This window comes from Gymnoscopelus braueri (genome assembly GCF_963280865.1).
Source record: "Gymnoscopelus braueri genome assembly, chromosome: 4".
NCBI lineage: Eukaryota > Metazoa > Chordata > Actinopteri > Myctophiformes > Myctophidae > Gymnoscopelus > Gymnoscopelus braueri.
The window spans coordinates 25,135,102-25,161,299 of NC_137605.1; the positions used below are offsets into that span (position 1 = coordinate 25,135,102).

The 26,198-nt window shown below is 39.8% G+C and overlaps 1 protein-coding gene across 4 annotated transcripts; it reads right to left on the minus strand.

Annotated features, from left to right (window-relative positions):
• Positions 1–512: 512 nt before the first annotated feature.
• On the minus strand, positions 513–23,626 carry thrap3a (thyroid hormone receptor associated protein 3a). 4 transcript variants are annotated; one of them, XM_080427292.1, is made up of 12 exons: positions 23,308–23,626; positions 15,014–15,150; positions 10,836–11,783; positions 9,576–10,247; positions 9,113–9,285; positions 8,021–8,132; positions 7,262–7,346; positions 6,311–6,495; positions 6,009–6,186; positions 5,731–5,883; positions 5,036–5,089; positions 513–3,129 (listed from the first exon to the last, which is right to left on the minus strand). In XM_080427292.1, the coding sequence occupies exons 2-12, from the start codon at positions 15,124–15,126 to the stop codon at positions 2,875–2,877; spliced, it is 2,928 nt and encodes a 975-aa protein (XP_080283418.1). In that variant the 5' UTR covers positions 15,127–15,150; positions 23,308–23,626; the 3' UTR covers positions 513–2,874. The 4 variants fall into 4 exon arrangements, with proteins under 4 accessions (XP_080283418.1, XP_080283419.1, XP_080283420.1 ...); XM_080427295.1 differs by having other exon boundaries at positions 2,894–3,129; positions 5,040–5,089; XM_080427293.1 differs by lacking the exon at positions 5,036–5,089 and having other exon boundaries at positions 23,308–23,625.
• Between the last annotated feature and the right edge of the window lie 2,572 nt (positions 23,627–26,198).

Genomic DNA, 26,198 nt, shown 5'->3' on the forward strand with positions numbered 1-26,198 from the left:
CTAGACCACAGAATTATGTTTTGACCGATATTTTGTCAAAAAGTGCTTAACATTCTTAGTCAATTTGATTAAAGTTTTTATTTGAGAATATTAAAAAAAATTGCTGATATGCAAGATCACAATACATCGCATTGCGATGCCCTCTGAGCTTGTAGACCAGCAATTTTTGAAAAAATAAAAGATACAAATTCCTAGTAATGACACGCCCAAAATAGGATCTAAGCTATTATTTGACGATATCAGCAATTATGCAGCTGTCTAGCTCTATACTAAGAACTGCTGAGAACTAGTGTGGGCTACTGAAAGCAGAGAGAGAGGGAGAGAGAGAGAGAGAGAGAGAGAGAGAGAGAGAGAGAGGCTCTTAATATTTTCCTTCCTGACTCAGATTTTCCCAAGAATTCCACAGATTTGAACCAGCAACCACCTCAACAGCTTCTCTGTCTTTCATGTCACCAACAGCCGATTATGCAAAGACAAATTCATATAAAAAGTAAATCACCCAAAAATCCCAGTAACCATAGTTTCTTTAATTTACAATCTCTAAGAAAAAACAGTGATGAGAACCATTTAAAAAAGCAATTATCCTCTGCCAAGTGTATTTTAAGCACAATAGTCACGACCTATTAGCCTATACTGTACAATAAACAGCAGTGCACCCACAGCAAGGTCTACAAATCACATAGTGCAACATAATAGCATTATTTTTTAAACAGCTACACAACCTCTAACCACCTCCAAGAACTCAAGACATTTTAACCCTCTCTTCCAATAATGTTGTCACAATTGCATCCCATTCCCATGTCCTTAATTCATTAAAAAAAGAGAAATAATTACATACAGTAAAGTTCCCAAAGAGCAAGTAAAATATTACATCTAAAATTGCTTGCATATAGATCAAGATCAACCTCCCTTTACATATATAGTCAAAATCATGAATATGCGGTAACATTGAATTTCATCGCTGTCGGCAGAAACCTTGTATCTCCATAGTTTTCTTCCCATAAATTAATGCCCTATCAGTATCTCATTCTTTGTCTTATGACAGTGTTGTTCAAAAGTAGCAAACGATCTTTGCAAACGAAAAGATCTACAAGCTCACAATGTGTCGCATCACGACGTGTTGTGAGCTTGCAGATCTTCTATTTCTGCTATGTTTGAAAGATTTGAAAAGATTTCTTTTAAATTTATTAGAATAATAATGACGAAAATGGGGACGCCAGGTTGAAAGTCTGTTTGTGGGTGGGTTTTATATATATTAACCAATGAAAAGTAATTGAAGGTAGGGTAAGTGATATTTTGTTGTTAAAATAAGTGTAAATGTCTCTATATTCTGATAGCACTCATTGCTATATAGTTTGTTCAGTAACAGGGGTCTTCATGTCTCTCCAGCTCTTTATTAAATAGAAAATGCATTTTCAGGTCCGGATACCAATTTAATCCTATCAGGAGCGAGAACTCTTACAGGATACTGTAGTGTACAAACAGGTGAAATTGGAAGTGATGACACAAAGAAATTAGCCGATTTGGGGGGGAAGTGGAACACCATAAAATTTAAGCTGATAAATCGGTACTCTCTCCTGATTGGCCGGAAATTGGCCACCCACCTGAAAATGTATTTTCTGTTTATTAAAGAGCAGGAGAGATGGGGAGACTCCTGTTACTAAACATAGTATAGTACTATATCAGAATATAGTGACCGTAAAAAAAAAAAAACGCTTTGTTTTAAAAAGAAATATCACTTACCTTACTTTTAATAAGAGCTTGTAACTAAATAATAACTACATTGAATCCATAGGAACACAGGTTCTTTTCTTCCATTTCCTGAAATGTAACGGTTTTGGACATACAAGGTTTCCACCCGACAGTGATGATAATCTGGCCAAATGTAACAATAATGATCTAATCTAAAAACCAAAAAAATAAAAGAAATAAAAAAACTTCCAAATTGCACCCTTATTTTCACACATAGGTAGTACTGTATGTAAGATCCAGCTAAGAGCTCTAATTAAGTGAAATGCATGAAGATCTGAAAACCAACAGGCTGAAGATCACAATGAAAGTCCATGTACATCATGTAGATGATACTGTAAAAAGCACATGGTAAAAAGCACTTTGGTTAACAGTCTATTAGCCAGACACTGTAACTGATCGGTCAAATGTTCCGCTATGCAAGACTGCATAAAATAATAACTAATGACCCTTTACAGTTTGGTCCCATTGTCAGATAGGCGTTGTCAAATGGCTTGGCTGAACTCAACTCAGTGTGTTCATTGTGAAAGATGCACTTCATGACAATTATTCCAACTATAATCCCTAATGCATGGCCCAATGCCTTCTTCAGTTCTGGATGTGTTGTGTGGTATTTAGGCTACCATTACATTAACTGTTTTAATTTGGTAGCCTGCTTATAATGATGCTCTCTAAGGCACAAACTCCGGAACCACGAACGCTGTGATTTTCCTTTTGCTATAGTTCAAACTACCCAAAAGTACAGAGGGCTTATTCACCAGCTCACTGAGGACAAAAACCGAGGGAAGCTACCACATACTGTTATCCCTGCACAGTGAAAATAGCCTACTGCTTATGTTGCATTTAGAATCCTTCAAAAAACGTTTACTGTTTAAAACAGTGTTTCTTCTACTACCTAAGATTTGTTGTCCTTTGACATAATATGAATCTGTTCTATATCTTGTCAGAGAGAGAGAGAGAGAGAGAGAGCATGCCATCGTGAAACCAACAGAGGAGCTTAGAGCTCCGTAAATGTCCATCTGTACTGTTTACAACCCAAACGGTGATTCCAGTGAAGAAAAGTCACCGTACCAATCCAAGAATTCTCAGCCGGTGCCTGTGATATTTGAGTGTTCTCAAGTGTTCTCAACGCCTGTCGTTGCCTCCTTGTTTGTGGTCTGGCTGTGTGTTGTCGTCCTCCTCCTGTCCGCCTTGCTCGCCGTTGAGCTGGAACTTATCATGGGCCCATTTGGGGCTGTTGTTGTGGCTGTTGCTGTTGTTGAGGCCGCCGGGGCCTTTCCGGATTATGAACCATGCTCTGCCACGCGTAAAGCCTCCCCGGCCTCGCCCTCGGCCGTCCGACACCTTGCCGTCTGCTGCCTCCCCATCTCTGTCATCATGCTATTAGAGGAAGAAAGACAAGGCCAAGATGGAGAAATGTTAGTTTGTCATGTATGTGAAGACATGATCAGAGAAAGAAGCACATTGTGGCTCTGAGTGGTGATTCAATTCACTACTATGATGTAGATTAGTGATCTTCAAAGGAGGTGTTCAGAGAACGTGAGTGCACTGCACAAGTGAGGTGCGGTTTATCAATCCATTGCTGTAGGTGTTTAGTTGAGTGTCTTTTGGTATAATTATGGTACACACCTAGCTGGGAGTCTGATACACTGGCCGGTTTCAGTCTCAATTAATTCCCAAATTTGGCCATTCATAAAAAGCCGATTTTCATAAAGACTTATTACTGGCCTATTTTAAGAAATTCCAAGTTAAAATCACTTGTTCATTATGCATATATACCAGCTATTCACTGAGGTGCGTTTCCCAGTAGCATCGTTGTCAAATTGTTGTTGCAAATTCCAAGTTGCTGACCCTAAAAACTGTAGTAGCCAATTATTTTTTACCCCTTTTTCTCCCCAATTTAGGTGTTATGCCAATTGATTCCTCCCCACACACATTTCTGTGTTGTCACTGCTGTCGTATCCTACTGACTGCCAGTGAGGAGCCCCCACCAGGAGGACGTAGAGCCTTCGTCCTCCTCCTGCCCAACACTCCCCGCTGACAGGTGCTGCCCCAACCCGTAGGAGTATGTGCAATGACCATTATCACCCTCCCCGCCTGGCTTCCCTCCACCGAACACGGGCAAATTGTGTTCGTGTAGACACTCGACAAAGCTGGATGCACCACGGTGGATTCGAACCCACAACCTCCGTGGTGACGGGCAGAGACTTTAACACCCGAGCGCCTTGGACGGGCATTCTCAAAATTCATCATTAGAAGCCTTGTTCCTTGACCCTAGTCACATAATATGGTAGGTCACCAATTTCACCTTAACAACAGCATATTCTATATATAAATATGTTGTTCCTTATTCCACAAGGTTTCTCATCCATAGTATCCATTATTCATATCAGTTTGACAATGTCCTAGCAACACCCCACTATTTTCCAGTTTGTTGATAAATGCAATGGATTCAGCAGGTCTGAATCCATTGTATTGCATTGCAATGGATTCACCACTATCAGTACAGTGCAGTACAGTACAATGGATTGGACTGTACTGCATATCAGAATTGCATAAAGGGTGATTATTTGAAATGTCTAAATAAATGTTACAGTAAAAAATATTTATATGAGAACAGTCTACGGTGCCCTGAAAAGGAATACATTGTGGCTGACCAGAAAAAAAGAACCTGTGTTCCAATGGATCCAATGTATTTAGTATTTAGTCACAAGCTCTTGTTAATACTTTTCATTGGTTAAATATTTATAAAACCCACAGACAGATTGAACCACTTTCACTTTAACTTTCAAATAATTTCAAAACTAGTAAAAATAGCAGATCTACAAGCTCACAACTTGTAGACCGGATATTTTTGCTACTTTTTTGTGACATTGTACTATGATGAAGGAGGCCATTAATTTAAGGGAAAACATAAAAAGTTGAAAAACTGAAATACAAGGTTTCTGCTCGACAGCGACAATATGCTCTTCTGTATTTTATGGTGGAACCATTAAAGGACGACTTCAGCCATTTTCAACCTATATTCATAAAATAGGTCCTCTCTAATGCTCATGATAATATGGCACAATTTTTGTCTACTCAGTCTGTGTCTCAGAGGAGGGCTGTGGACAGTTCAGAATCCCGCCTACCAGTGACATCATCGATGGGGAATCCAAGCTAATAGAAACTGCAGGCTTTCTATTCCTGGAAAGTTATCATGCTATAATAGAAGCCATTGTTGTCGCGTTAATAATAAAAAGTAATAGAAATAATAGAAATCGTGAAAAAAAGAAAAACAAAACACCTGCCTAACGATGATGTCACTGGTAGGCGGGTTTCTGAAGTGTCCACAGCCCTCCTATGAGACACAGACAGAGTAGAAAACAATTGTACCATTTTATCAGGAGCATTAGTGAGGACAAATTATATGAACATAGGTTGAAAATGGGTGAAGTCGTCCTATAATAAGATTGCTTCTTACAAAGTGCTGTGTGAAGTGCTTTGTAACGGTTTTAAAAAGTGCAATATAAATAAAGTTTATAATTATTATTGTTTGCATCACATTTAGTTTTTTCTTTTGATTGCCGTTTGTGATCAATAACGAGACCTAATTGGAGTTTGAATTACCAATTTATAATTGTAGGAGTTCTACATTTTAAGGCTATACAACAATACTTCTAATAGTTAATATGTTGTTTTTGTTTATTTCTTTCTTTTGACTCCCTAGGAAGTAGGCTAATAATAATCAAATAATAACAGTCCAGTTTAATATAAAATAAATCTATCATTTGGCATTGAATGAGATGTTTTCTAAATTATATAGACACCACAGAATAATAAATAAACATACATTTTCTGAGCCGAAATTTAGTCCCTGGGGGTTGGTTCTTTGAGGGGGTTCCAAAGGGACCCTTACAGGTCTGTAACTCTGAGAGTTATGGGTATCCATGAAATTCCATTGAAATACTGAGCCTAAAGAATGAGACAGTATAATCCTACCAAGTAGTATTTCTTGCTCTTGGGGGTGAATTCTGGGTCCCAGTCTTCATTCTTAGGCTGAATTTGCACGTTCAAAGGGTTACTGTTTCCCTGCATTGCATTGTTTCCCTGGTAATTTCCTCTGTTCCAGCCCCTTCCTCGAATCCTGAATTGCTGTAATTTATTGGAGTCAAAAAGACATGGGGGTCTTTAAAATGGAGCAGAGCGAACATTCAGTCAGTCATACAAGTTAAATACACATACTGTGTTCAAGAAAAGAAAAAAAACTCTTGACTTACAAATCCTCCACGAGACCTTCCTCTGTCAACATGGCCACCACGGTCTTGTGGTCCCAGTTGAGCCTTGCTAAAACCATCCTCTGTGGGCTCTGGCTCATCGTGGGGGACGTTGTCTCCCCTGTGCGAGGATGAAGAGGAAGAGGAAGAGCTGGAGCGAGAACGCTTCTTCTTACTTTTTCTAAAAGGAGGGTTAGGGTAGGGTTAGAAGGTTTAAAGTGCAGTAAAAAAAAAGAAGCGTAGCGTAGCGTTATCTTCAAAGTGTCTGTGGATGATTGGAAAAAGTATTGAACAGTTGCACATACTTTGATTTCTTGTGGTGCTTGGAGGACTTCTCCGTAGACCTCTCTCTATTAGAATCTGGGGTTTCTCTTATATTATCTCTTGCCCCATCCTGATTCAAATCTCCCTCGTGCGGCAAGTACTTTTTGCGGCGTTCAATATCCAAGCGAAGGTCCATTGATTCACCCTTCGTTTTTTCGGTGCCGTCCTGAGCAATTCAAAAACAGAACACAAGGTCGTGGACAGACTTGGGATTAGCATAGGGATGTTGACACGTGTCTGCCACGGTCGTTTGCATAAACATTAGAAGAGGAACTAAACAAAACTTCAAAAACAAAACAAAGTGAGGGATAAGCATGAATACTGGATATGGTGATGATTTGGTTCCATTAAGAAAAAATATATTCTAGAAAAAGATTTCCAGGTGTGCACCAACACACATTTTTATAGTTCTGTGAAGTACAGTAGTAGTTGCCCTTTCTGTGGAGAAACATTTGTATATCTGATTCCATGCGCAACCATGACTGAAATACTGTGAGATTCACTCCAAACAAAATAGAGGTTTTAAGCATATGAACATGAGCTCAACTAGTACATGTGTTGCTTGCTGTTGATTATTTCCGTTCCTTATTTTTCAAAGAAAAATACTTACTATGACAGTCCTTTGTACAGCTTGGACACAGGAGCAATTGGCCACTTCCATTTCATACCCCTCACTCATTATTAGACTCAATGGCCTGGGGCAGGCTCATACCCACAGTTTAATCAATGCACCATACGTGGAGGGGGGTATTTAACAAACAACAAATTCAATGTGCCACATTCTGCATTTGCTTTCTTAGACTTTATGCAGCTCCCTTCAAAGGAAGCCACCGGCTCACAATGAGAGTGCAGTCTAAAGGCGGCTGGCTTCATGTGCTTGCTGTTGTTTGTCTCTGTCCCAATACACTTCATATTGCAAAATGTTCGGTCACCTTGTAACTGGCATCCTCAGAGCCTTTCATCGCCTCAAAAAGGTGAGCGTGTTTCTTAAAAGCACTTGGAGAAACATCAATTCTCCTATAAGAGAGAAACACATTCAAGACAAAATGTTTAAAATGTACACATTGGATCATAAAGCAGGTGCCAGACAGGATTGGAGATAAAATGAAAAACAAAACAAAATGAATACAAACAAACAAAAGAAGTAACAATTAAAGCTACAATCCATAACTTTTACATCGTACACAGGATTTGAAGCCAGGTCTCCTGAATGAGAGAACAAATTTCTACTGTTCAGCCAATAGGCAATATAGTATCCCCTTTGACCAGGGGATACTACAGTATTTGTCAACCAGAAGGTGTCGAACCCAACAACAGGGTCAAAATTATTCAATGGAAGAGTAGGGAGACCACTTCCAACAACTGCAGATGTACTAGTTGTATTGCATTAACATACAGTACTACTCTACCATACAGTCAGATTGGTTAAAATAACCTTCTATACATGAAAATAAATTCTGGATTGCAGCTTAAACAAACAAACAAGAAAGAAGAATGCTTATGAACATCGAGCATTGAACATTTCAGACATTATTTATTCCACCACCACTGGAGCACATTGTAGTATGACCAACAAACAGCCTGCTGATTTTCAGGTGGGACAGGTGAGAGAAATACCTGAAAGCCGTTCTAAGAGGCTGAAGCCACAGCACACTGAGTGGGGGAGAGGGTCACTCAATAGGCGACTCTACCTGTGTATCTCTGGGCTTTTTCGTGGCTTCATCATTTCCTTTTCGGCTGCTCTTCTTTGGTACATGGCGAAACGCTCATTAAAAGTCATCCCAGAAGGCGGAAAGTGCTGAGCTGTAGAGACAGACAATAAGAATGCCATTGATTGATAAACTGGTGTTCACTGTGTGTTCACTGTGTGTGTGTGTGTGTGTGTGTGTGTGTGTGTGTGTGTGTGTGTGTGTGTGTGTGTGTGTGTGTGCGTGTGCGTGTGCGTGTGCGTGTGCGTGTGTGTGTGCGTGTGTGTGTGTGTGTGTGTGTGTGTGTGTGTGTGTGTGTGCGCATGCGCGTGCGTGCTCATGCGTGCGTATATGTCTAACTCAAACATCTGATCCAACACGAATGCTACTTCATTGCATATCAAGTTTTTTATATTTGGGTAGCAATTCACTTGAAGTGTTACATATTAGACATTGAATAATAGCATAATAGGACTTACATTATAATAAAGAGAGAAAAAATAGCACATGCTGCACTTGATATTCAATGCAATGAAATGCAACTGTACATTTAATACTGAAACAATGTCATAATTGCTATATCAGTCAATTGAAGCTAATAGATTCAATTGCCTATACTTAGAATGTTCTCATGCCACTTCACAGTAATTCAAACGTTATCAGAGTTTGTAGAAGCGGGTTGAGCTCGTTGCTGTATGACCTCTTAAAAAAAAAAGAAAACATACCGCAGCTGTCGGAGACAAACCGCTGAACTTGCAATTATGGTGTTTTTCTTGCTTCAACTGAAAACTTAGGCACTCACTCCCTCACATGAAGTATGCATTTGCAGTTTGTTTCTTGCCACTCACTCTTGAAACCAGTAAGAAATGCATACTCTATAATGTCATTTCAAAGCTTGACAGGCATGAGATAAGGGGCATTCTGTCCTTATTCCTGAAATATGCACTTTTCTGCCAATCCATTGGCTTATGTGCAACACAACAAAGGCAGATATTGGTCACTGGAGCTTCTCATTCCTTGCATGACATGGATACAAATCCTGATTCCCAATGGAAAAAATAAATAAATCGGAAGAAAGAGAGAGGTAAAAGTCACCTTTCGAGTGATGGACGATGGCCACAATATGTTGAGCAAAAAGCTCAGAGGGGCTCCTCTGTGACTGAGTGGCCTTAACATGCTGAAAGATAGAGCGAAACTCCTGCTCCTTTTTTGAGGCTTGCACAAGATCCTGAGACAATTGGCGCTCCTCTGCCAAAATATCAGATGAGCTGTAAGTAAGATAAAGGTAACAATTATGGTATTGTTGAACTCTTGACGTTTTGTTTTGGCTGTAAAGCAACAAAGGAGCTAACAAGAAAGAAAGAAAAAAGACAGTTTTGGTTACATTGTCATCATTCTCACCAAACGTTACATACAGTATGGCTGCTTGCTGTTTGAACAATGAAGACTATGGCTAGAAAAAGGAATGCGTTATCATTTCTGTCCAATTAAGGAGAAACAATAAGTTATATACAGAGATTAAAGACTTTTACCAGTGTGACCACTGCATAGTGCTTACCTCAAGAGGCCATCACCTAGGAAATCCATTCTGATATTGCATTTTGCCTCTCTTTTCCTCGAGGCCCTGGGGGGTGAGGCATCTCCCCTCACCATGAACATCTCCCTCTCAGAGTTTCTCCTTGAGGATGGAGGTGAGGGAGTCAGGCTGGAGATGGATTTCTCCATCCTCCTGCCTTTGAAGCAGCCTCTCTCTGGGGATAGCTCTCTAAGCATGTTCACTATCTCCCTCTTGGTGAGGGCTGCTGCAATGGCGGCCGCTTTGTCCTGCTTTCGACTGCGGTATATCTCCTCCGCCACAGCATCAAGGTCAAGGTCGTCATCTTTGGCTACCTGCACATAGGCCAGGTTCTGACACTTGCCAAAGCGCTCTTCAAACAGCCCACGGGTGGAGCGGGTGATCGTGATCTTGGGTTTAGAATACTCATCGCCATTGTCCCACTCTTTACGAAGCGTCCTTGAGTAAGGCTTGGCTGTCACCTCGCCTTCCTCTTCCTCAAAAGGAGGGGCTTTCAAGAAGCTGGTCAAAGACACATCAATGTCCTCCTTGTGCTTTTTTGACACTGAGTCAAAGATGCCTCCATTTGTTTTCTCTTCCTCCATATCCATATGATTTGCCATATCATTTTCCCTGGAAGATTTGGATTTCTTATTGTTTTGCTCCTCCAAGAACCTGAACAGTAGGAAAGAAATGAATAAAAGTTCCATCTAACTGAGCATACTATTGAACACATACACAGAGTTGAATTCGCAAAGCTTAATGAGTACAACTTTATGTTAAGTAATATTTTTTTTGCCATATCTGTTAAAAATTATGTGTACAGGGCTACGTAATTCAAAATACTTAATTGCCACTTATTTTGCCAAAGCAAGGTACAGAGAATATACTGTCTGTTTTTATGCATATTATGCCATAAGATCTGCGATTGCAAAGCATTGCAGATGGACAAAAATACATCTGAATGTAAAAATTTCCACACAAAAAATATAAGAGCTCTATAAGCCCTTTCATCTTATTTTGGTTTGTTATGACTACCACTATTTCCTGAGGGGGCGTAAAGTCAAGGAAAAATACCACAGGCAATTATTGTGTGGTAAGTTAAAAAAAAAGAAAATAAGGAAAACTGACTTCTGAAAGAATAACAGACCCACTGACTACTGCATTAGAAACCAAATGAATGTTAATTAATTAAAAACTTCATCAAAGCAAAAGAACAACATAAACAACATCATTCAGACGTTGGAGAAATATTGGCCTTACCTTTTGAAGGCAGAGGAGATTGCTGATGTATCTCCATCTAGGTTGTCCTCTTTGGAGAAGGGCTGAAACATGGATGTGGGGCTTTTCTTTGAGGGGCTTTTACCAACCACCTGCCAAGAGGAAGCAGCACCATTGCTGGTGACATTTGTGCTTTGAGGTGACAGACCAGACTGGTTAGGAGTCGGGGTGACCTGGCCAGCAAAGTCAGCTGAGCCAGTCAGAAGGCCGGCCCTTTTGGGGCTGCTGTTGCAATCTATCACGCTCTGCCAGGCACCTCCAGGTTTTACAACACCAGCTGAGCCATCATCCCCTCCTGCCAGGACCCCTGCAGGTTCTACTGGCTCCTCATCTCCGCCTCCTCGCTCTCCCCCCCCTCCTTCTCCCTGGACCTCCTTGGAGGTTAAATGCTCCTGGTTCACATCCTTGGAATTCTGCCTGGCCAACCCTACGGCTGACCTGCATTTGGGAGAGGAGGAGTGAGAGGAAGAGGAAGATCGGTGAGAGTGTCTGGATCGCGGCGAGGAGGATCGGTCAGACTGGTGTGAGTGACTGGTGTGAGGGCTTCCAGAGCGCTTCTTGGGGGAGTGCGAGCGGCCCCGAGTATGGTTCGGCTGCTGCTGCTGCTTCTGCTTCTGCTGCTGCTGCTGCTGCTGCTGCTGATATTGTTGTTGTTGTTGTTGTTGCTGTTGGGGGTACTGTCGGTAGTTCTTCCAGTTGTGGCGGAAGAAGTTATTGTTATTGTTGTATCCGCCGCGCTGGTATCGGCCCCGTTGGAACTGGAAGTAGCCACGCCCCCGGCCCCTGAAGTGGTAGGGCCTCCGGAAGCCGCGGTGGTAGCCCCGGAACTCACGGTTGTTCTGATTGTTCTGATAGCTCCGTGGATATTTCTTCTCCCGGCTGTGAGATGGAGAATGGGACCTGGATCGTGACCTTGAGCGAGACCTAGAGCTGTGAGGGCAGAGAGGAAGGCCATGTCTAATTACTTTAAATAAAAGTATGTCACGTATGTATGAATGCAATATCATCATTATTATTATTATTATTATGTAATAGTAATATTAATTGTTGTAGTAATATATTGCACTTGATGCAATCATAACAGTATGTATGCATTTGTATTGTTATATGTGACATTAATTAATAGTAATAGGTCATTGGCCTATATAGGCCTATCTAGTAATAGGTGAGATTTGTGCAGTGTATGGGAAGATGTAATATTATTACCTATTTCCATTCATTGCTTAAAGACTCAGATTTCAATATAAAACAAGGAAGAAGCAACGTGGGTTAACAGCTGGCAGAGAAATATCATAATAGCCTAAAACTGCACGTAGATGCAGCTGGTTCTGACAAATACATCATGGGAATTATGAAAACACATGTTAATATTTAACTGCTGCAGTGAGAGGTGTCCACAAAGGAGCAATGCTGGAAAACAGACATTTCACAATGTCTGTTGGCTCTGAACGAAGCTGTGAGACCCAAAGTGACCACATGGTGGCTGTAGTGCACCACTGACACAACGCCACAGACAGTAGACAGAGGTGCTGTGCAAGTCTCTAAACACAATATATTGCCAAATGATGTTTTATATTCAGCACTTTTTGCAGCATTCAATAATTAACTCATCACATTCCATTGCATTTGTAAGTATCAACTAATAACTTAGGGGCTTTACAACAAACTAGCATGCCATGCACGTTTTTCTTTTCTTTTCTTTTGCCTAATAATAAGACATAAATGTTCAGTAACAGTTCAGTTGTTTCACATTAAAATGTTTCACGTTCACATTGTAGATAAAGTCTAATACTAGACTGAAAAAGTCTAATTAAGTTATACCATTCAGAGAAACACACAAAATCCATATATTAAAAAAGCATACCAAAAAATACCATTTAACAGAACTATCCAGCAGCACCATGCAAGGAAAAACGATCATGGAAAAACCTTTTAAAATACACAGAGAACATAATGCAGACAGGACTCACCTAGTGCGCTTTTTCATTGGAATACAGAGTTAGTTAAAGAAGGCAGTGCATCGAGCAGCCTCGCACAATCACTGTGTGAGCTACAGACTCCGCATCTCTTATGCCCAGCCCTTGTGGAGAGAGGGAAGTCACATGGCCATATGGGAAAAAATTCTGTTCTAATCCTTCAAAGCTACGCTTGCCAATTACGCTGGCTGGCCAGCCAGCAAAGAGACCGTGGTTAAAAATGGCATTTCAGACAGACAACTGCTACTACTTATTTCATATTAAGCACTACTTGATCAACATTCTAAACTATCCAACTTGATGGCTTATGTACTACAGTACATGTACAAAAAAACACAATGTGACATTGCTGAACACCCAATTTTACACAAATGTCAACAATCTAAACAGTGGTTTGTGGATGTTGGTGTCTTATTGTGTTTGAACATTTTAACCACAAAGATGTTGTGGACAACGTTTTTCTTCGTTTTCTTTTATTGTTTTTTTTACCTATAATGACATGCCCAAATTTGGGATGCCAGGGTTGAAAGTGGTTAAGCTTTCAAGTAGGGTACACTGAAACTTCTACCCCTGTGTTATATCACTTGATACTGCGAGAGAGAGAGAGAGAGAGAGAGAGAGAGAGAGAGAGAGAGAGAGAGAGAGAGAGAGAGAGAGAGAGAGAGTGTTAATGTTTTGCTCATTTCTGACTAAGTTGGACTCCTTGGGGAGAGAGTGGTTAAGGCTGGAGCTAGACGAGGACAGGAAGCCTGGCCATATCTCCTTCTCATAGGTCCCTTGTGTCCTCTCACTTTTCCACCATTGGATCTGCCCAAATGTGGCAAAGAAAGCTGCTACTATTAGTCAGCTCAAGCCGGGATATCTCAACAGTAGATACAAATAAACTGTGAGAGTGTGAAATAGTGTGCACGTGTTCACGCATGCCGTGTACATGCATGCAAAGTGAGTTCTAGAGGCACGGGCATACATTTCTTGTTGCCTGTCTTTTTTTGCTTTCAAATACTAGCCCTACAGACTGTGTATCTGCCAGGAAACGAGTTGCCATGCCTCTTGACTGCTGTGCCGCAGTCATTTTTGCCAGTTGTGGGAGTGGCGTCACATTTAAACCACACTCTGTCTCCCTCACAAGTGCACACTATCACAGCCAGCACATGACCCCACAACCAAGGAATTTCCCTTTGGCCTTCCAAACAATACAACAAATGCATTGACAGAAGAATATTTCCATGAAGCCACTGTGGTTTGCTAATATGGGATAAACAATTTGCAAAAAGTACATAAACAATCCTGTGCAAAATGACTTGTGTCAGACATCCTAGAGTAGGCTAGAGCTGGCAGTAGCCAATAGCAAGTTTTTCATACACATTAATTTCCTTTGGATAAAGGGCTGCAGTCCCAAAGCCATTAGCATGCTACTACAGCCATGTCGGTTTATATGAGCATCAACTTCATGAAGCACAGGAAATAAATGATTTTGGAGTAAGAAATCAAAGAATGCTTGTGCCTCGGAATGACAATAGGAACTCTCTCTAGTCCCTGTCATGCAATTCAACTCTGAACTGAAAACTGAACAGCAGCACTGACTAAAGCACCAAAGTCTTGGTATTTGAATATACCATAGCACAACATTAAAGCACAAATCAAATAATGTGAATAGAGTTTCTATTCTGTGAGACAACTTTTAGTGTTATCAGACAATTAAATTGGAGCGAACATTGCTCATGACATGGTCTTAATTTATATGGGCTGCTCATTCAATACATTTGACAGTTTCCTTTTTCCACATGGCAACAACCTTTGCTGGGTCTTTTATACTTTGGACCTTTGTTGTGCCAGAGGTATATCTACTTGTGGCATACCTGTCAGGACTCTGTTAGCGACCCTTATCTTGTTTCAATTTGTGAGGTCTGGCAGAGCAATGTGCCGAGCGTTTATTGCTTTCCATACACACCAGCACAGCTTCAGGACGGAAATAACAAAACTAAAATAGATGGTGGTGGTGCCTCTACCTTTCACAGGAAATACAGTTTGTCTAAAAGTCTAGGTTTACTTTTTTTGTGGAAACACAGTACACAATTAAGCAGCTAATAAACTTCAGCTTGTCATTTCTATATTAAACTATAACACTGTCTTTTTTCATGCCTGAACACTGCGCCACGTAGTACTTCATTGCGTGAAATTTACCTGTAGCGATGCTTCCTCGACCGGGATCTGGAACGACTTCTGGAATGAGAGCTTGAGCTGGATCTATACCTGGATCTTGAACGGGTCCGGGATCGGGAGGCGGATTTGGGCATCACAGTAGATAATTACTGTGAACACTGTGAGACAAAGAGTTGAATGTCAGGGTTAGGGTTTTAGGTGAGGCTTTTGGAGAGACAGCAGTGGAGAACTACAATGAATTGCTGAATAAATCACCGTTATCAAGCAATGGCAGGAAACCAGAAGCAAAAACCCACATTGATCATTTACTCAGTCAAATCTAATCTACAGTGGCAGTGGCCAAAAGGGAACAGGGCAATTTGTCACTCTAACACAGGTGCATCCTAACACACTCTTTCATTCGCTTAAATGGTTTGCATAGAAAGCCGTCCCATTCCAATCGACACACTTAAGGTTTGACCCGACTACTGTGTGTTAAAACCACGTGAAATAGATCAGGGGTCTTCAATGTTTTTCCAGCCAAAGACCCCAAGGCTTGGGGTCCTTGGCTTGGGGTCCTCTCTTTCTCTCGTAGCTTGGGGCCCAAGCTACGAGAGAAAGAGAGAGAGAGAAAGAGCTGAAGAATGGATCCCCACTATATATGTATGTACTGTATATTACTGTATAAAATAGTGTTGCATTTGAAAAAAAAAAAATCTTTTTAGAAAACCTTCCATGTAACTTTATAAGAAGCTCACTATAGCTCACTATATTCAGCTGATTGTCTCATCAATGTCTGTTGACTGTTGAGATTTGAGACCAGCTTGGAAGTATTCCACAGGTTTTTCTTTTAAGTGACCATTATGGGTTGAGAGATTTCAGTCTAGCTTATGGTTAGACTATGGGTTGCCTCCAATTGATGCTGCAGCTTTGATAGCTTCATAGATTTGTTGGACAGCACTATCATTAGTGTTGTGTAAATTATGTTGTTTTCTTTTATTTGTTTGTACATTTACACACTTTGCAAATTTCAAATGGAATATTCTTACATTTGCTTTGCCACTAGTCACTGTGTGAGACAATAAATGGATGAAGAAAATGATCTATACTCCCAATGACAAGCTCTATTATGACTGGCTTAAAAATACAAAGAAAGACAAATGACAGTTTTGGCCAACAGACAAAAATACATTGGGTTGTTTTAGTACACTTTCTTTAGTCTACAGTTCATAATTGTATTTCTGCAAATTGATGCAATGTTTTTCAAAATAGTAAATAATTGCAAAATAGCTTAGGGATAAGGGGTAAGGCGGTGTGCAAGATAGGGCCCAAGGGCTTATTACCACCATAGTAAACACATTCACTATACTTTACTGGAGCTTTAAGACTCAGTAAACAACTGGTGCTGCTTTTAAACTAAATGTTTATGGCCCTCCTTAAAGGCAATGCCAAACGCCATGCCAATAATGTTTAGTGTAGTTTTGAACTTTTAACTGTATTTTTTTGACAATGGGGGGGCGCGGGGGAATCACTGATACTTTTACATTTGAAGAGCCTCTATAAATGTTTCATGCAATCTTGTAATTGCTATCAAACGCACAACATAGCAATGCACGCAGTGTCACAGTGTCAGCATTAACAGTGTCACAGTGTCAGCATTAACAGTGTCACAGTGTCAACATTAACAGTGTCACAGTGGCACTGAAAACATCTACATCCTACTTATATTATTTTATCAAAGCTACTTTATGCTTAACCACGTGTACCCTATCACCTCTATTCTGGGAATGTCATAGTAGGTGAACACTCGGCGAAAACAGCCGATCTACAATCTCACAACGAGTTGTGACGTGTTGTGAGCTTGTAAGTCGGCTATTTTCTGCAAAGAGATTTGTTGTACAGTAGATGGGGAAAAAAATAGGGCCATGTACTTTAGGCTATTAGACCCCTAGGGGACCCCAGTTAATGAAGTAAACGTATACTGTAGGGTTAACTGGTTAATGCAACACCATGCGCCCATCAGATAGACCTAATCAGTGCCAAGCATCTCAGTATATTTCTTACGTCAGAGGAGGCGAGAGCTTCTTCCTCAAGGGCTTCACTAGTCGACTTAAAACATTTTAATATGATACTGCAGAAGCATCCAGCCCATTCCAGTGTCCTAGACACTCTATGTGACATATGACCCTTGGCCTAAAGTAAATGCCAGGGATCAAATAATTGATTTTTCATTTCAGGAGGCATCTGCAGGGGGACTTTATAAAAAGGAAATTGCTGACTAAACATCATAGGGATTTGGGAAAACAGCGTACGCTAGCACACTGGTGGTCCCAGTCTGTATCCTTGCTACTATTTTGGAGAGTAGTGAAATGGATCTGTGTTCTCCGCCTCCACCTCTGTCTGCTCTATGAAGTTCCCGCTCTGCTCATTCCAAGTGGCTTGTTGTTTTTGGCTTTCAGAGTACAATTTCCTGAGGCTACTGCCTGAAGAGACAGATGGATTATGCTTACAGAGCGCATTTCAAGAATGGTACTCAAACATGCCCCTTTTTGCCACATGTGGCGAAAATCCCCAAAGTAAATAAATGCCAATGTTATGACAACTCTTTCAGCTTTATGCTACATGCAACAACGGACCTGGTATTAAAAAAACAATAGTGATAAAGAGAGGCTCAACCTCTTTTTTTTTGTTTTTGAAAAAGCTGTAAATGCACACATCTGCTCTGTTTTTTTTTTGTTTTTTTTACCAATCTGAAAATACTGTCCTCGGAACTCTTAAATGGTTAGCAGTTGATGCTTTAAACAGTAAGTGTTCAAAACAAAATCATACACAACCAGAGGGAAAAGGGCAAGGGTAGCTATTACTAAGATTACTACTGTATGCTGATTGCTTTACTAACTGCCTTGGTATTATTTAGCAAGACCGCCCTCCACCTGAGAGAGAGTCTGGTTTATTTTACTAAGGAAGAGGAAAGCATAAGCATAGCACAGGCCCTGTGTAGCATAACATAATAACATATCATTCAAGAATGTTCTTTTGACTCTGAGAGATTACTACACAGTAAAATCCTCAATGTTAATTTACAGGTTCATTTGGTTACATTTGTACTAGGTAACATTCATTTAAGTAGTCCTTCTGGCGATTCCCCTGGTATTAACAGGGGAATTTGCAATAGTGCTGTATGGTCAAATCCGCCCCCAGCCGTCACCCGTTTGACGGCATGGGTGTGAGAATGCGTTGGATTACTACAGCGTAATATACAGGGGAAAAGGTTTTGCTGTGCCTGCGTGCCAGGCTGCCAGCTGTCAGTTTCAGTGACTTGGGAGAGCGGCACAGAGCGCATCAAACTATACTTCCATGGAATCAATCATGGATTCCAAATGTCAGGTGAAAACCTGACATTTTATATAATTGTCTCTTATTGCTACATAGCTGCTAGATTCCATTGTGGAATAGCCATAACTGGCATGTACTTAGGTAGAACAGCATTGTTGCCAGCACATTTATTAGATTTGTCAGTTCCATAAAATACCCAACAGTCGGGTCTGGTTCTGTAATATCTCGGAACAGATTGGATCTCCGAACGAATCTCACGGGTCCATCCAGGTTTGGGTGCTTTCAGAACCAATCGGGTCTCGGGAAAAAAAGAATCGGGTCTCTTAGGGTTCGAGTCCGTCATTTTGGACCCATAAAGAGCTCTAGATCAGACCCAAAAATTATCCCTTATGAATTTTGGGCCCTTCCTGCAACATTTGGAAGCCAATCTTAATTAGAAGAAATCGGAATATGACACATCTGACTGATGCTGATACTAGCCAGAAGTCTGTTTTGACAACAAACAAAAAAATACGGAAAATATAGTTAGGTGGAAATGGACTGAATTGTGAAGTGGCCTATTATAGCACCACCAATGAGGCCAACTTGGAAACCATTTGGGGTGGAGGACTGGAGGTTCTTGCCTGGCCTACTGGGAGTGTGCACACAAAGTATTATGCTGATCGGTCCAGCAGTGTCCAAATTTAGCTGTACACAGACACACAACAGAGAGGGGCAAAAACATAATCTCTGCCTTTCAGCCTGGCGAAGATAATGAACACTCTGTGTGTGGCTGTGTGTGGGATCCATTTCAACACTCTCTCTGACTCCCAAGACTCTCAATTGATAACCAGCTGCAGCTGTCAGAGAGTGTTCCTCAACCTAATCACTGGGATTTTAGATTCTAAAAAAGACTGTGACAAGCTTGTTCTTTAATCATTCACCCCTCAAGTAGCACACACGAAGGCAGTCAATTACTCGGTCACAGACGAAGACACACACACACATGTACACACAGGATTGAGTCCCCATGGAACAGAGAGCAACAGTTGCCCAATCCTCATCACCTGTTTATTTCATGTAACCTAATGGCAAAAGCGTCTACGATCAACAATGGCGCCCAGCAACCTGATACGTCCCAAAGAAGAACAGAGAACAGACACATTCCACTCCATCAACTTCACCATCATTAGGACTGTGGGATGCCATTGTGGCAACTGGAATGAAAATCACCAATGCATACAGAACATTGAGACAACCCCCTCATCTCCATTTGCCATAGAAAAGCCACAGCAACTACTGTATGACAGTTGCTGTGGCTTGCATGGGTTCTGATCACTGAAACAGGGAACAAATGTGGACATCATTGTCAGAGAGTTCCCTCAAGATGTTCCGCATACTGTACAGCCGACTGTACAGCCGGCTGTTCACACGTGGCTAAGCCTCTGACAATGCTGTAGACAGAGGGCAAGATAAACTCAATGGCTGCCTCCCTCAGTGGCTCATCAAATGAAAGACAACTGGTTATAGCATTTCCTGCTTCACTGTCAATTAAATCAGAATGTTCCTCCTTCTAATAGTTTATCTGGGTGAGGATCCAACCCCAGTTCTTGAGTCAAAGTATACTCCTAGTCAAATAATACTGAACTACATTACAAGTAAAAGTCAGAAGTTTAATTGAGTACTAGTATTCAAAATAACATGCTATTAAAAACACTTGAGTATGCAAAGGTACAAGTACATTTTATTTGTAAAGCATTCAATGCATTGCTGTGTTGTTTTCACAATGCATTTACATAACCTTGTAACTGACCATGATACTGACCTGTTACTGACCATGACACTGACCATGATACTGCATTATACTGACATGATACTGACATGATACTGACGTGATACTGACACGAAACTGACCATGACACTGACATGACACTGACAATGATACTGACCTGACACTGACGTGATACTGACATGATACTGACATGATACTGACATGATACTGACCGTGATACTTATATGATACTTACATGATACTGACCACGATACTGACATGATACTGACTATGATACTGACATGATACTGACTATGATACTGACATGATACTGACCATAATACTGACCATTATAGCGACATGATACTGACCATGATACTGACCATGACCACCTGCATGATACTGAAACCGATTATTACAATGTAACAACAATATGAGCCGTATATATATGTGTATATATATATATATATATATATATATATATATATATATATATATATATATATATATATATATATATATATATTTAATTTAAACTGTAACATTAATTGTAACTGTGGGCATTAAGCTATATTCTTTTATTTAGGTGATGGGTCCGAAGCCCATGCCAACCTTTTTTTATTCTTCCCTTTTTGTGGCATCCCAATGTATGTACAGGTCCTGGGTTAACAAGGAAATTCACAAAATAAATTTGTTTGCGGACACGTGCGATGTTAACACAAATTTGGTTACCCATCAAATTCGGAGAATGTACTGGAGCACAATATTTGTCTTTGAAATATAGTGGAGTGAAAGTAATAAGTTTAAATACTCAATTAAATTAAATACTCAATTAAAGTAACAGCACTCAAGTAAATGTAGCCTACTTTGTTACTGTCCACCACTGGGTGTGTCTCAGAACTATTGCTTCATATTTGTACCAGATAAACCAGTTAGGGTTATTTCCTCATAAAGGGCCTGTGGTAAGGAAATCATCATACAGCGACAGATGAGCATACAAACCAATTCAATATTTACGTTGGCCACTGGCTGAACGATTAAAATGAGTCCAGCAGAAACTAACTCTCTGTTCAATCTGAGAAAATACTGTGAAAAAACTCCCGTTGAGATCTGTAATGAATAGATACCTGTGCAGGTAAATGTTTAATATTTCAGCTCCATCACAAGAGCCCCTATAGCACTTCACTGCATTTCTTGTTAAAGCATTAAACCTTGCTCAGAAAGGTGTTGTATAAATAAAGAATATTATTATTTATTACTTGTCATCAGTGAAAATATGCTTTATTTCACATTATATAACAGTGAAATAATGTATTGAATATGGGATTTAATTTCCACTCTTCCAAATTCCTTCCCATTAACCCCCCAACCCTCCCCATAGACACCCCATTGATAGTGTACAAAGAAATATGCATTGAATAACAAAATGTATAAAGTAAAATAAGTAGAATAAAAAAAAATATATATATATATATATAGCTTAAAACATAAAGAAAATATACTTTGTTTTATCCTTTCAGTCAGTCCCCTTTGCCTTTCTTCATTAAGGTAGGCAGTAGGAAAGGGAAGTGAATGGCGAGATTGATTCAATCCTAGGCCATCAGCGAACATGTGGCTTTAGAATGTATCGCTTTAAGAACCATTGCCAGGCATGACTTTAGTCTTACCTATCTTGTTTATGAGGCTACATTCTGCTGGAAATGGACCGTAAAGTGTTGCTGAAGAACCCTCACACTGACATGCCTCTCAACTTTCTGTCAACACTGCGTTCATGGAGCTCTCCAGCTATCAAGAGGGAACTCATCAGCTAAAGTTCCTCTCTATTTTGGTCTTGGTTTAGCCTGGCAAATGGCAAGCTATATTACGTAGGGTCTGTATACTTCCACACTGTCTACAATGGACATAGAGTACATGTTGGTATCAAGCCAATAATCCCTGAGAATAAAATTGAGGGTACAGCTTTAATCATTTATTCGTTTTATTTGTTTGCGTAATACTCTTGACCGGTGATACACTTTACAGTGGCCCCTTTCCAACACATTAGAATAAATATTAACTCGTTAACAAACAATTGCACAATAATTCTGTGGAAGCACTCAATCAAATAAGCACTCAATCAAATGTAATATGATAATGTCATATTACACTTGAATACATCCATTGTAAAGTCAACTCAACTGTTACTTGGTCTCTGGAGACACCAGAGTTAAATTTGGCAAGAGTCCCCACTAAGCTGAGCATGACACATATTGCAATGTCTAAGGTTGGAACAATGTAAAATATTGAAATGTAATGTTGCCCTTTTTAATCATAACTTATAAATTTGGTACAAAATGCCCCCCAACACTTACATGATGATGAATCATATATGTAGACATTAAAAAAACAATATTTTCTCATTTATTTTGTATTACTAATAATGTATTGATATTAGTAATGAATCATGCATAATGAACAGACACAAGTGACAGATCCAAATGTATGATATGATACTGTGCCAATATTCTCCCTGTAGTAAGGTCACACCTATCACTGTGTACTTTTGGGAAACAGGTGTTTGTTAAAGGTGAGGATAGACCATGAAAACCAGATCCTGCCTTCAGGACAAAGCCTGCTGATAAGATTCATTCTCTCCAGACCAGGATACAACAAGTGATATAGTATAGATATGTGTCATCAATTATGTTGTTGAAGTACTTAAATATCTTTAAGTATATGTCATTGTCATTCAGCATTGACAATTGAACAGATATTTTCATTAGATAGGCTGCATTAAGACATTTACAATGACACGCACAAAGCATTCAATGCAAGCTGCTAAACTGCAAAAAAATATACTGTAGACCAGTGGTGAAAATATATAAAATGTATAAATATCTTTTGAAAATAGTAGATCTAGGATCGGCTATTTTCAAATGGCCGAAATGTAAATAGGGCATTAGTGGTTAATGTATGTTTTGTAATAATAATTAAAAAAAAAAAAAGTAACTTAAGTTTTCAAATAATTGTAGTGGAGTAAAAGTACAATATTTGCCTCTGAGATGTAGTGGAGTATAAGTAAAAGTACTGCAAATTGGAAATACTCAGTAAAGTAAAGATGCCTCAACATTTTACTTCAGTACAGTACTTGAGTAAATGTACTTAATTACTTTCCACCACTGTTTACAATGAGACGCACCATTAAAGCATTGATATATGCAAGCTGCTAAACTGCAAATAAATGATGCTGTAGACGGGGATAGGTGTTTACCTTAGAGTGAAGTGTCGTTCCACTAACGGCTTTGAACCACCCGGCTTAATTCTTCCTTGAGTGACAGTCAATCGGCAAGAATCCTTTGTTGCTGAATATGGTATTTCGTTCTTTTTTTCGCATCCAAAAATCCAAGTTTGAACTATAATTATCGCTTCAGCAATTCTGTCGATGTTTCTGTTTCTGTCAGAACTATTTCGCGATGCACTGATCTTGTTGCAATGTGTTACGAAAGACTTCGTAAGTGATCCAAGGTATAAAAGAATGAAACGTGGAGTCCGCTTGCTGCCGTTCTACTCCTCTGTGACACAGTGACACAGGGGTGTGTGTGTGTGTGTGTGAGCAGTGTGCCCACTGTATGGAGAGACGACAATTATCTGCCTTCTTTGCCGCTGTCAAAACAACCAGGACGGGAGATGCGCGTTTGTTATTATAAACCCTAGCTATTCCCCAAACAGTAGGCTATTTCAGTTATAGAACAACAGATGCCAAACAAATTACATCATTTTTGTTAGATCATTTTCAACTCATTAACTCTCAACACTGAAATCAAGGTGTGTTTATTCTACACTGCCTTGGATCAAGACTATCATACTGTATGTATTTAATCGAGTCTGACTTTTACTTTCGTATCTACGATAGTCCTGACTGCTCCTGGCTAGCACCCCCCCCCCCCCCCCCGTGCGTCCTGCACTTTCACCAGTAAAGCCCGTACTTCTCCGTAGCCTATATATTTTATATATATTTTTTGTACATGTAGGCCTATATAAGGTGCTTACCCGGTTGACCCAAATATTAACTCTCGCTTCGGAGTCTTTGCGCAATGTATTTGTACGTATTTTTCAGTAAAGAAGTGTTTTAATACTATCTGTGTCGGATTCTGTCGGAAGTTCACTGTTCCTCAATGGGCGGTAGTGACGGGGCGCATGCGGTGAAAGCCGGAATTACACTCAAATGGCGTTTGGCGACAGACGGGATTAAAACGCTTCTTTATTGAAACATACGAACTAATACATTGCGCAAGACCCTGAAGCGTGAGTTAACATTTGGGGCAACCGGGTAAGCACCTTATATATTTTCTTTGTACATGTACGGAGAAGTACGGTGTTGGAATTTAATTTCACCTCATGACCCACACAAAGTACAGATACTTGTAGCACGGAGACAATAAGGAAAAAACCAAACTCAGACAGGCAGCCATTGGGTATAATGAAACAATTGATTGTATTCAGATCAGAGAGACAATAGAAGGTTTACAGTATCACAGGTGTCCGCAACATCGGCCGTCCGTCTCTCCGCCGTGTAACAGAGCAAGCACGAGCTTTTAACATTGTCCAGTAACATAAACATATGACATCATAGGATGTGACATCGATGAGGTTCCGGTCTAAGGTGGACTTCTCGGATTGGATGAGACTGATGGTTACGTCGTCGTCTGATGATGGTAGATGATGGTAGATGATGATTGTGTGACAGTTTATCTCTGGACAACAGCGTCCCCATGTCTGGGTCAAACACGTTTGACATCTGACTGCTCTGACCTGTCACTGGTCAGATGATGATTTGGTGACACTAAGGGAGACAGCTGTAGAAGAGAAGAGAACACCCAGATACCGTGTTCCCAAAACAAGATTGCCACAGAAAGGCTGTAGCATGGATTTGACCTTGGTTGGCAGACAGAGAGACTGCTAGTAGAGAGTACAGAGTACTTTTACCATGACTGAGGTACAGGCCCATATGGGACCATTAATAGGACATTTTAACCAGGTTAAGGACCCTAGACACATTATGATAATTAAGATAAGAGATCAAATGAAATGACTCTATCAAGCCTACATCTTATCATGATTTGGATAGGGTCAAAGGTCAAGTTGATTGTACCTTGTGACATTATTCAAAATCAAATCAGACAGGCAAAGATTTAAATGACTTAAGGGTAAAAATAAATGGTTATGGTTAGATAACATACACATTTATACTTCTTCAAAAGGACTGTATAATTTATTTATTCAAATAGGAAGCAAAACAGGGTTTATAGTTCATGAATTCCCAAGACACTCCACACGTGTCCAAGTTTTCCCTTACTTATAACTTTATTATAATTCAAAAAAATCTCAGCTAATGTCTCCGTCCCAAACAAATCTTTTCAACATGTTTTGTTTAACTAAGACAGACAATTTTAGCACAGTTTAAAGACCCATGGCAGCAGAGAGATTGTAGGGAGGGACAACTTACTAATCTGCAAGTTTTCACGTTCAGAAATAGAAAAGTTACCTTCCTCATTGTGGAGCTGCAGTCCTTGTGCTTTATCAAGATACAAGTATTTAAAATGGAACGGGACACTTCTGTACCCTATGTAAATTTGTACACTTTACACTTTACTTTGGGAAAAAACTTACGTGATATCGTCTTAAAACTCAAGAAATACTTCCTGATTGCATGTAGGCATGTGGCATCAAACATCTGTCTATCCAAGACATGAGTTGAAATCTGTAGGATGAATGGAAATCAAATTTACTGTTGGGCAGAGTTTAAAACAGTTTGTAACCAGATATAAAATTAAAGTTTAGCCCTGTATGTACAATTGTATGTACAATTGGCAGGTAATGTGACCTTATAGTTGTCCAGGAATTGGTTAATGGGGTGGTTTACATTCTCGTTCTAAAATGAAACACAAAATGAAAATGAAACACAAAACACAGCAATTAAACATTAAATCAAATCATATTTAAATCAAATATTCATCAAACTCCCCTCTATTTGACACCCATATATCTATAATATAGTGTGTGTCAGATGATTTGTTGATGAGAAAGGGGATGAGAAAAAAATTATGAAAAAATTAAAATTAATTTTTCCCTTTAAAAAAAAAAATTTAAAACGTTATAATT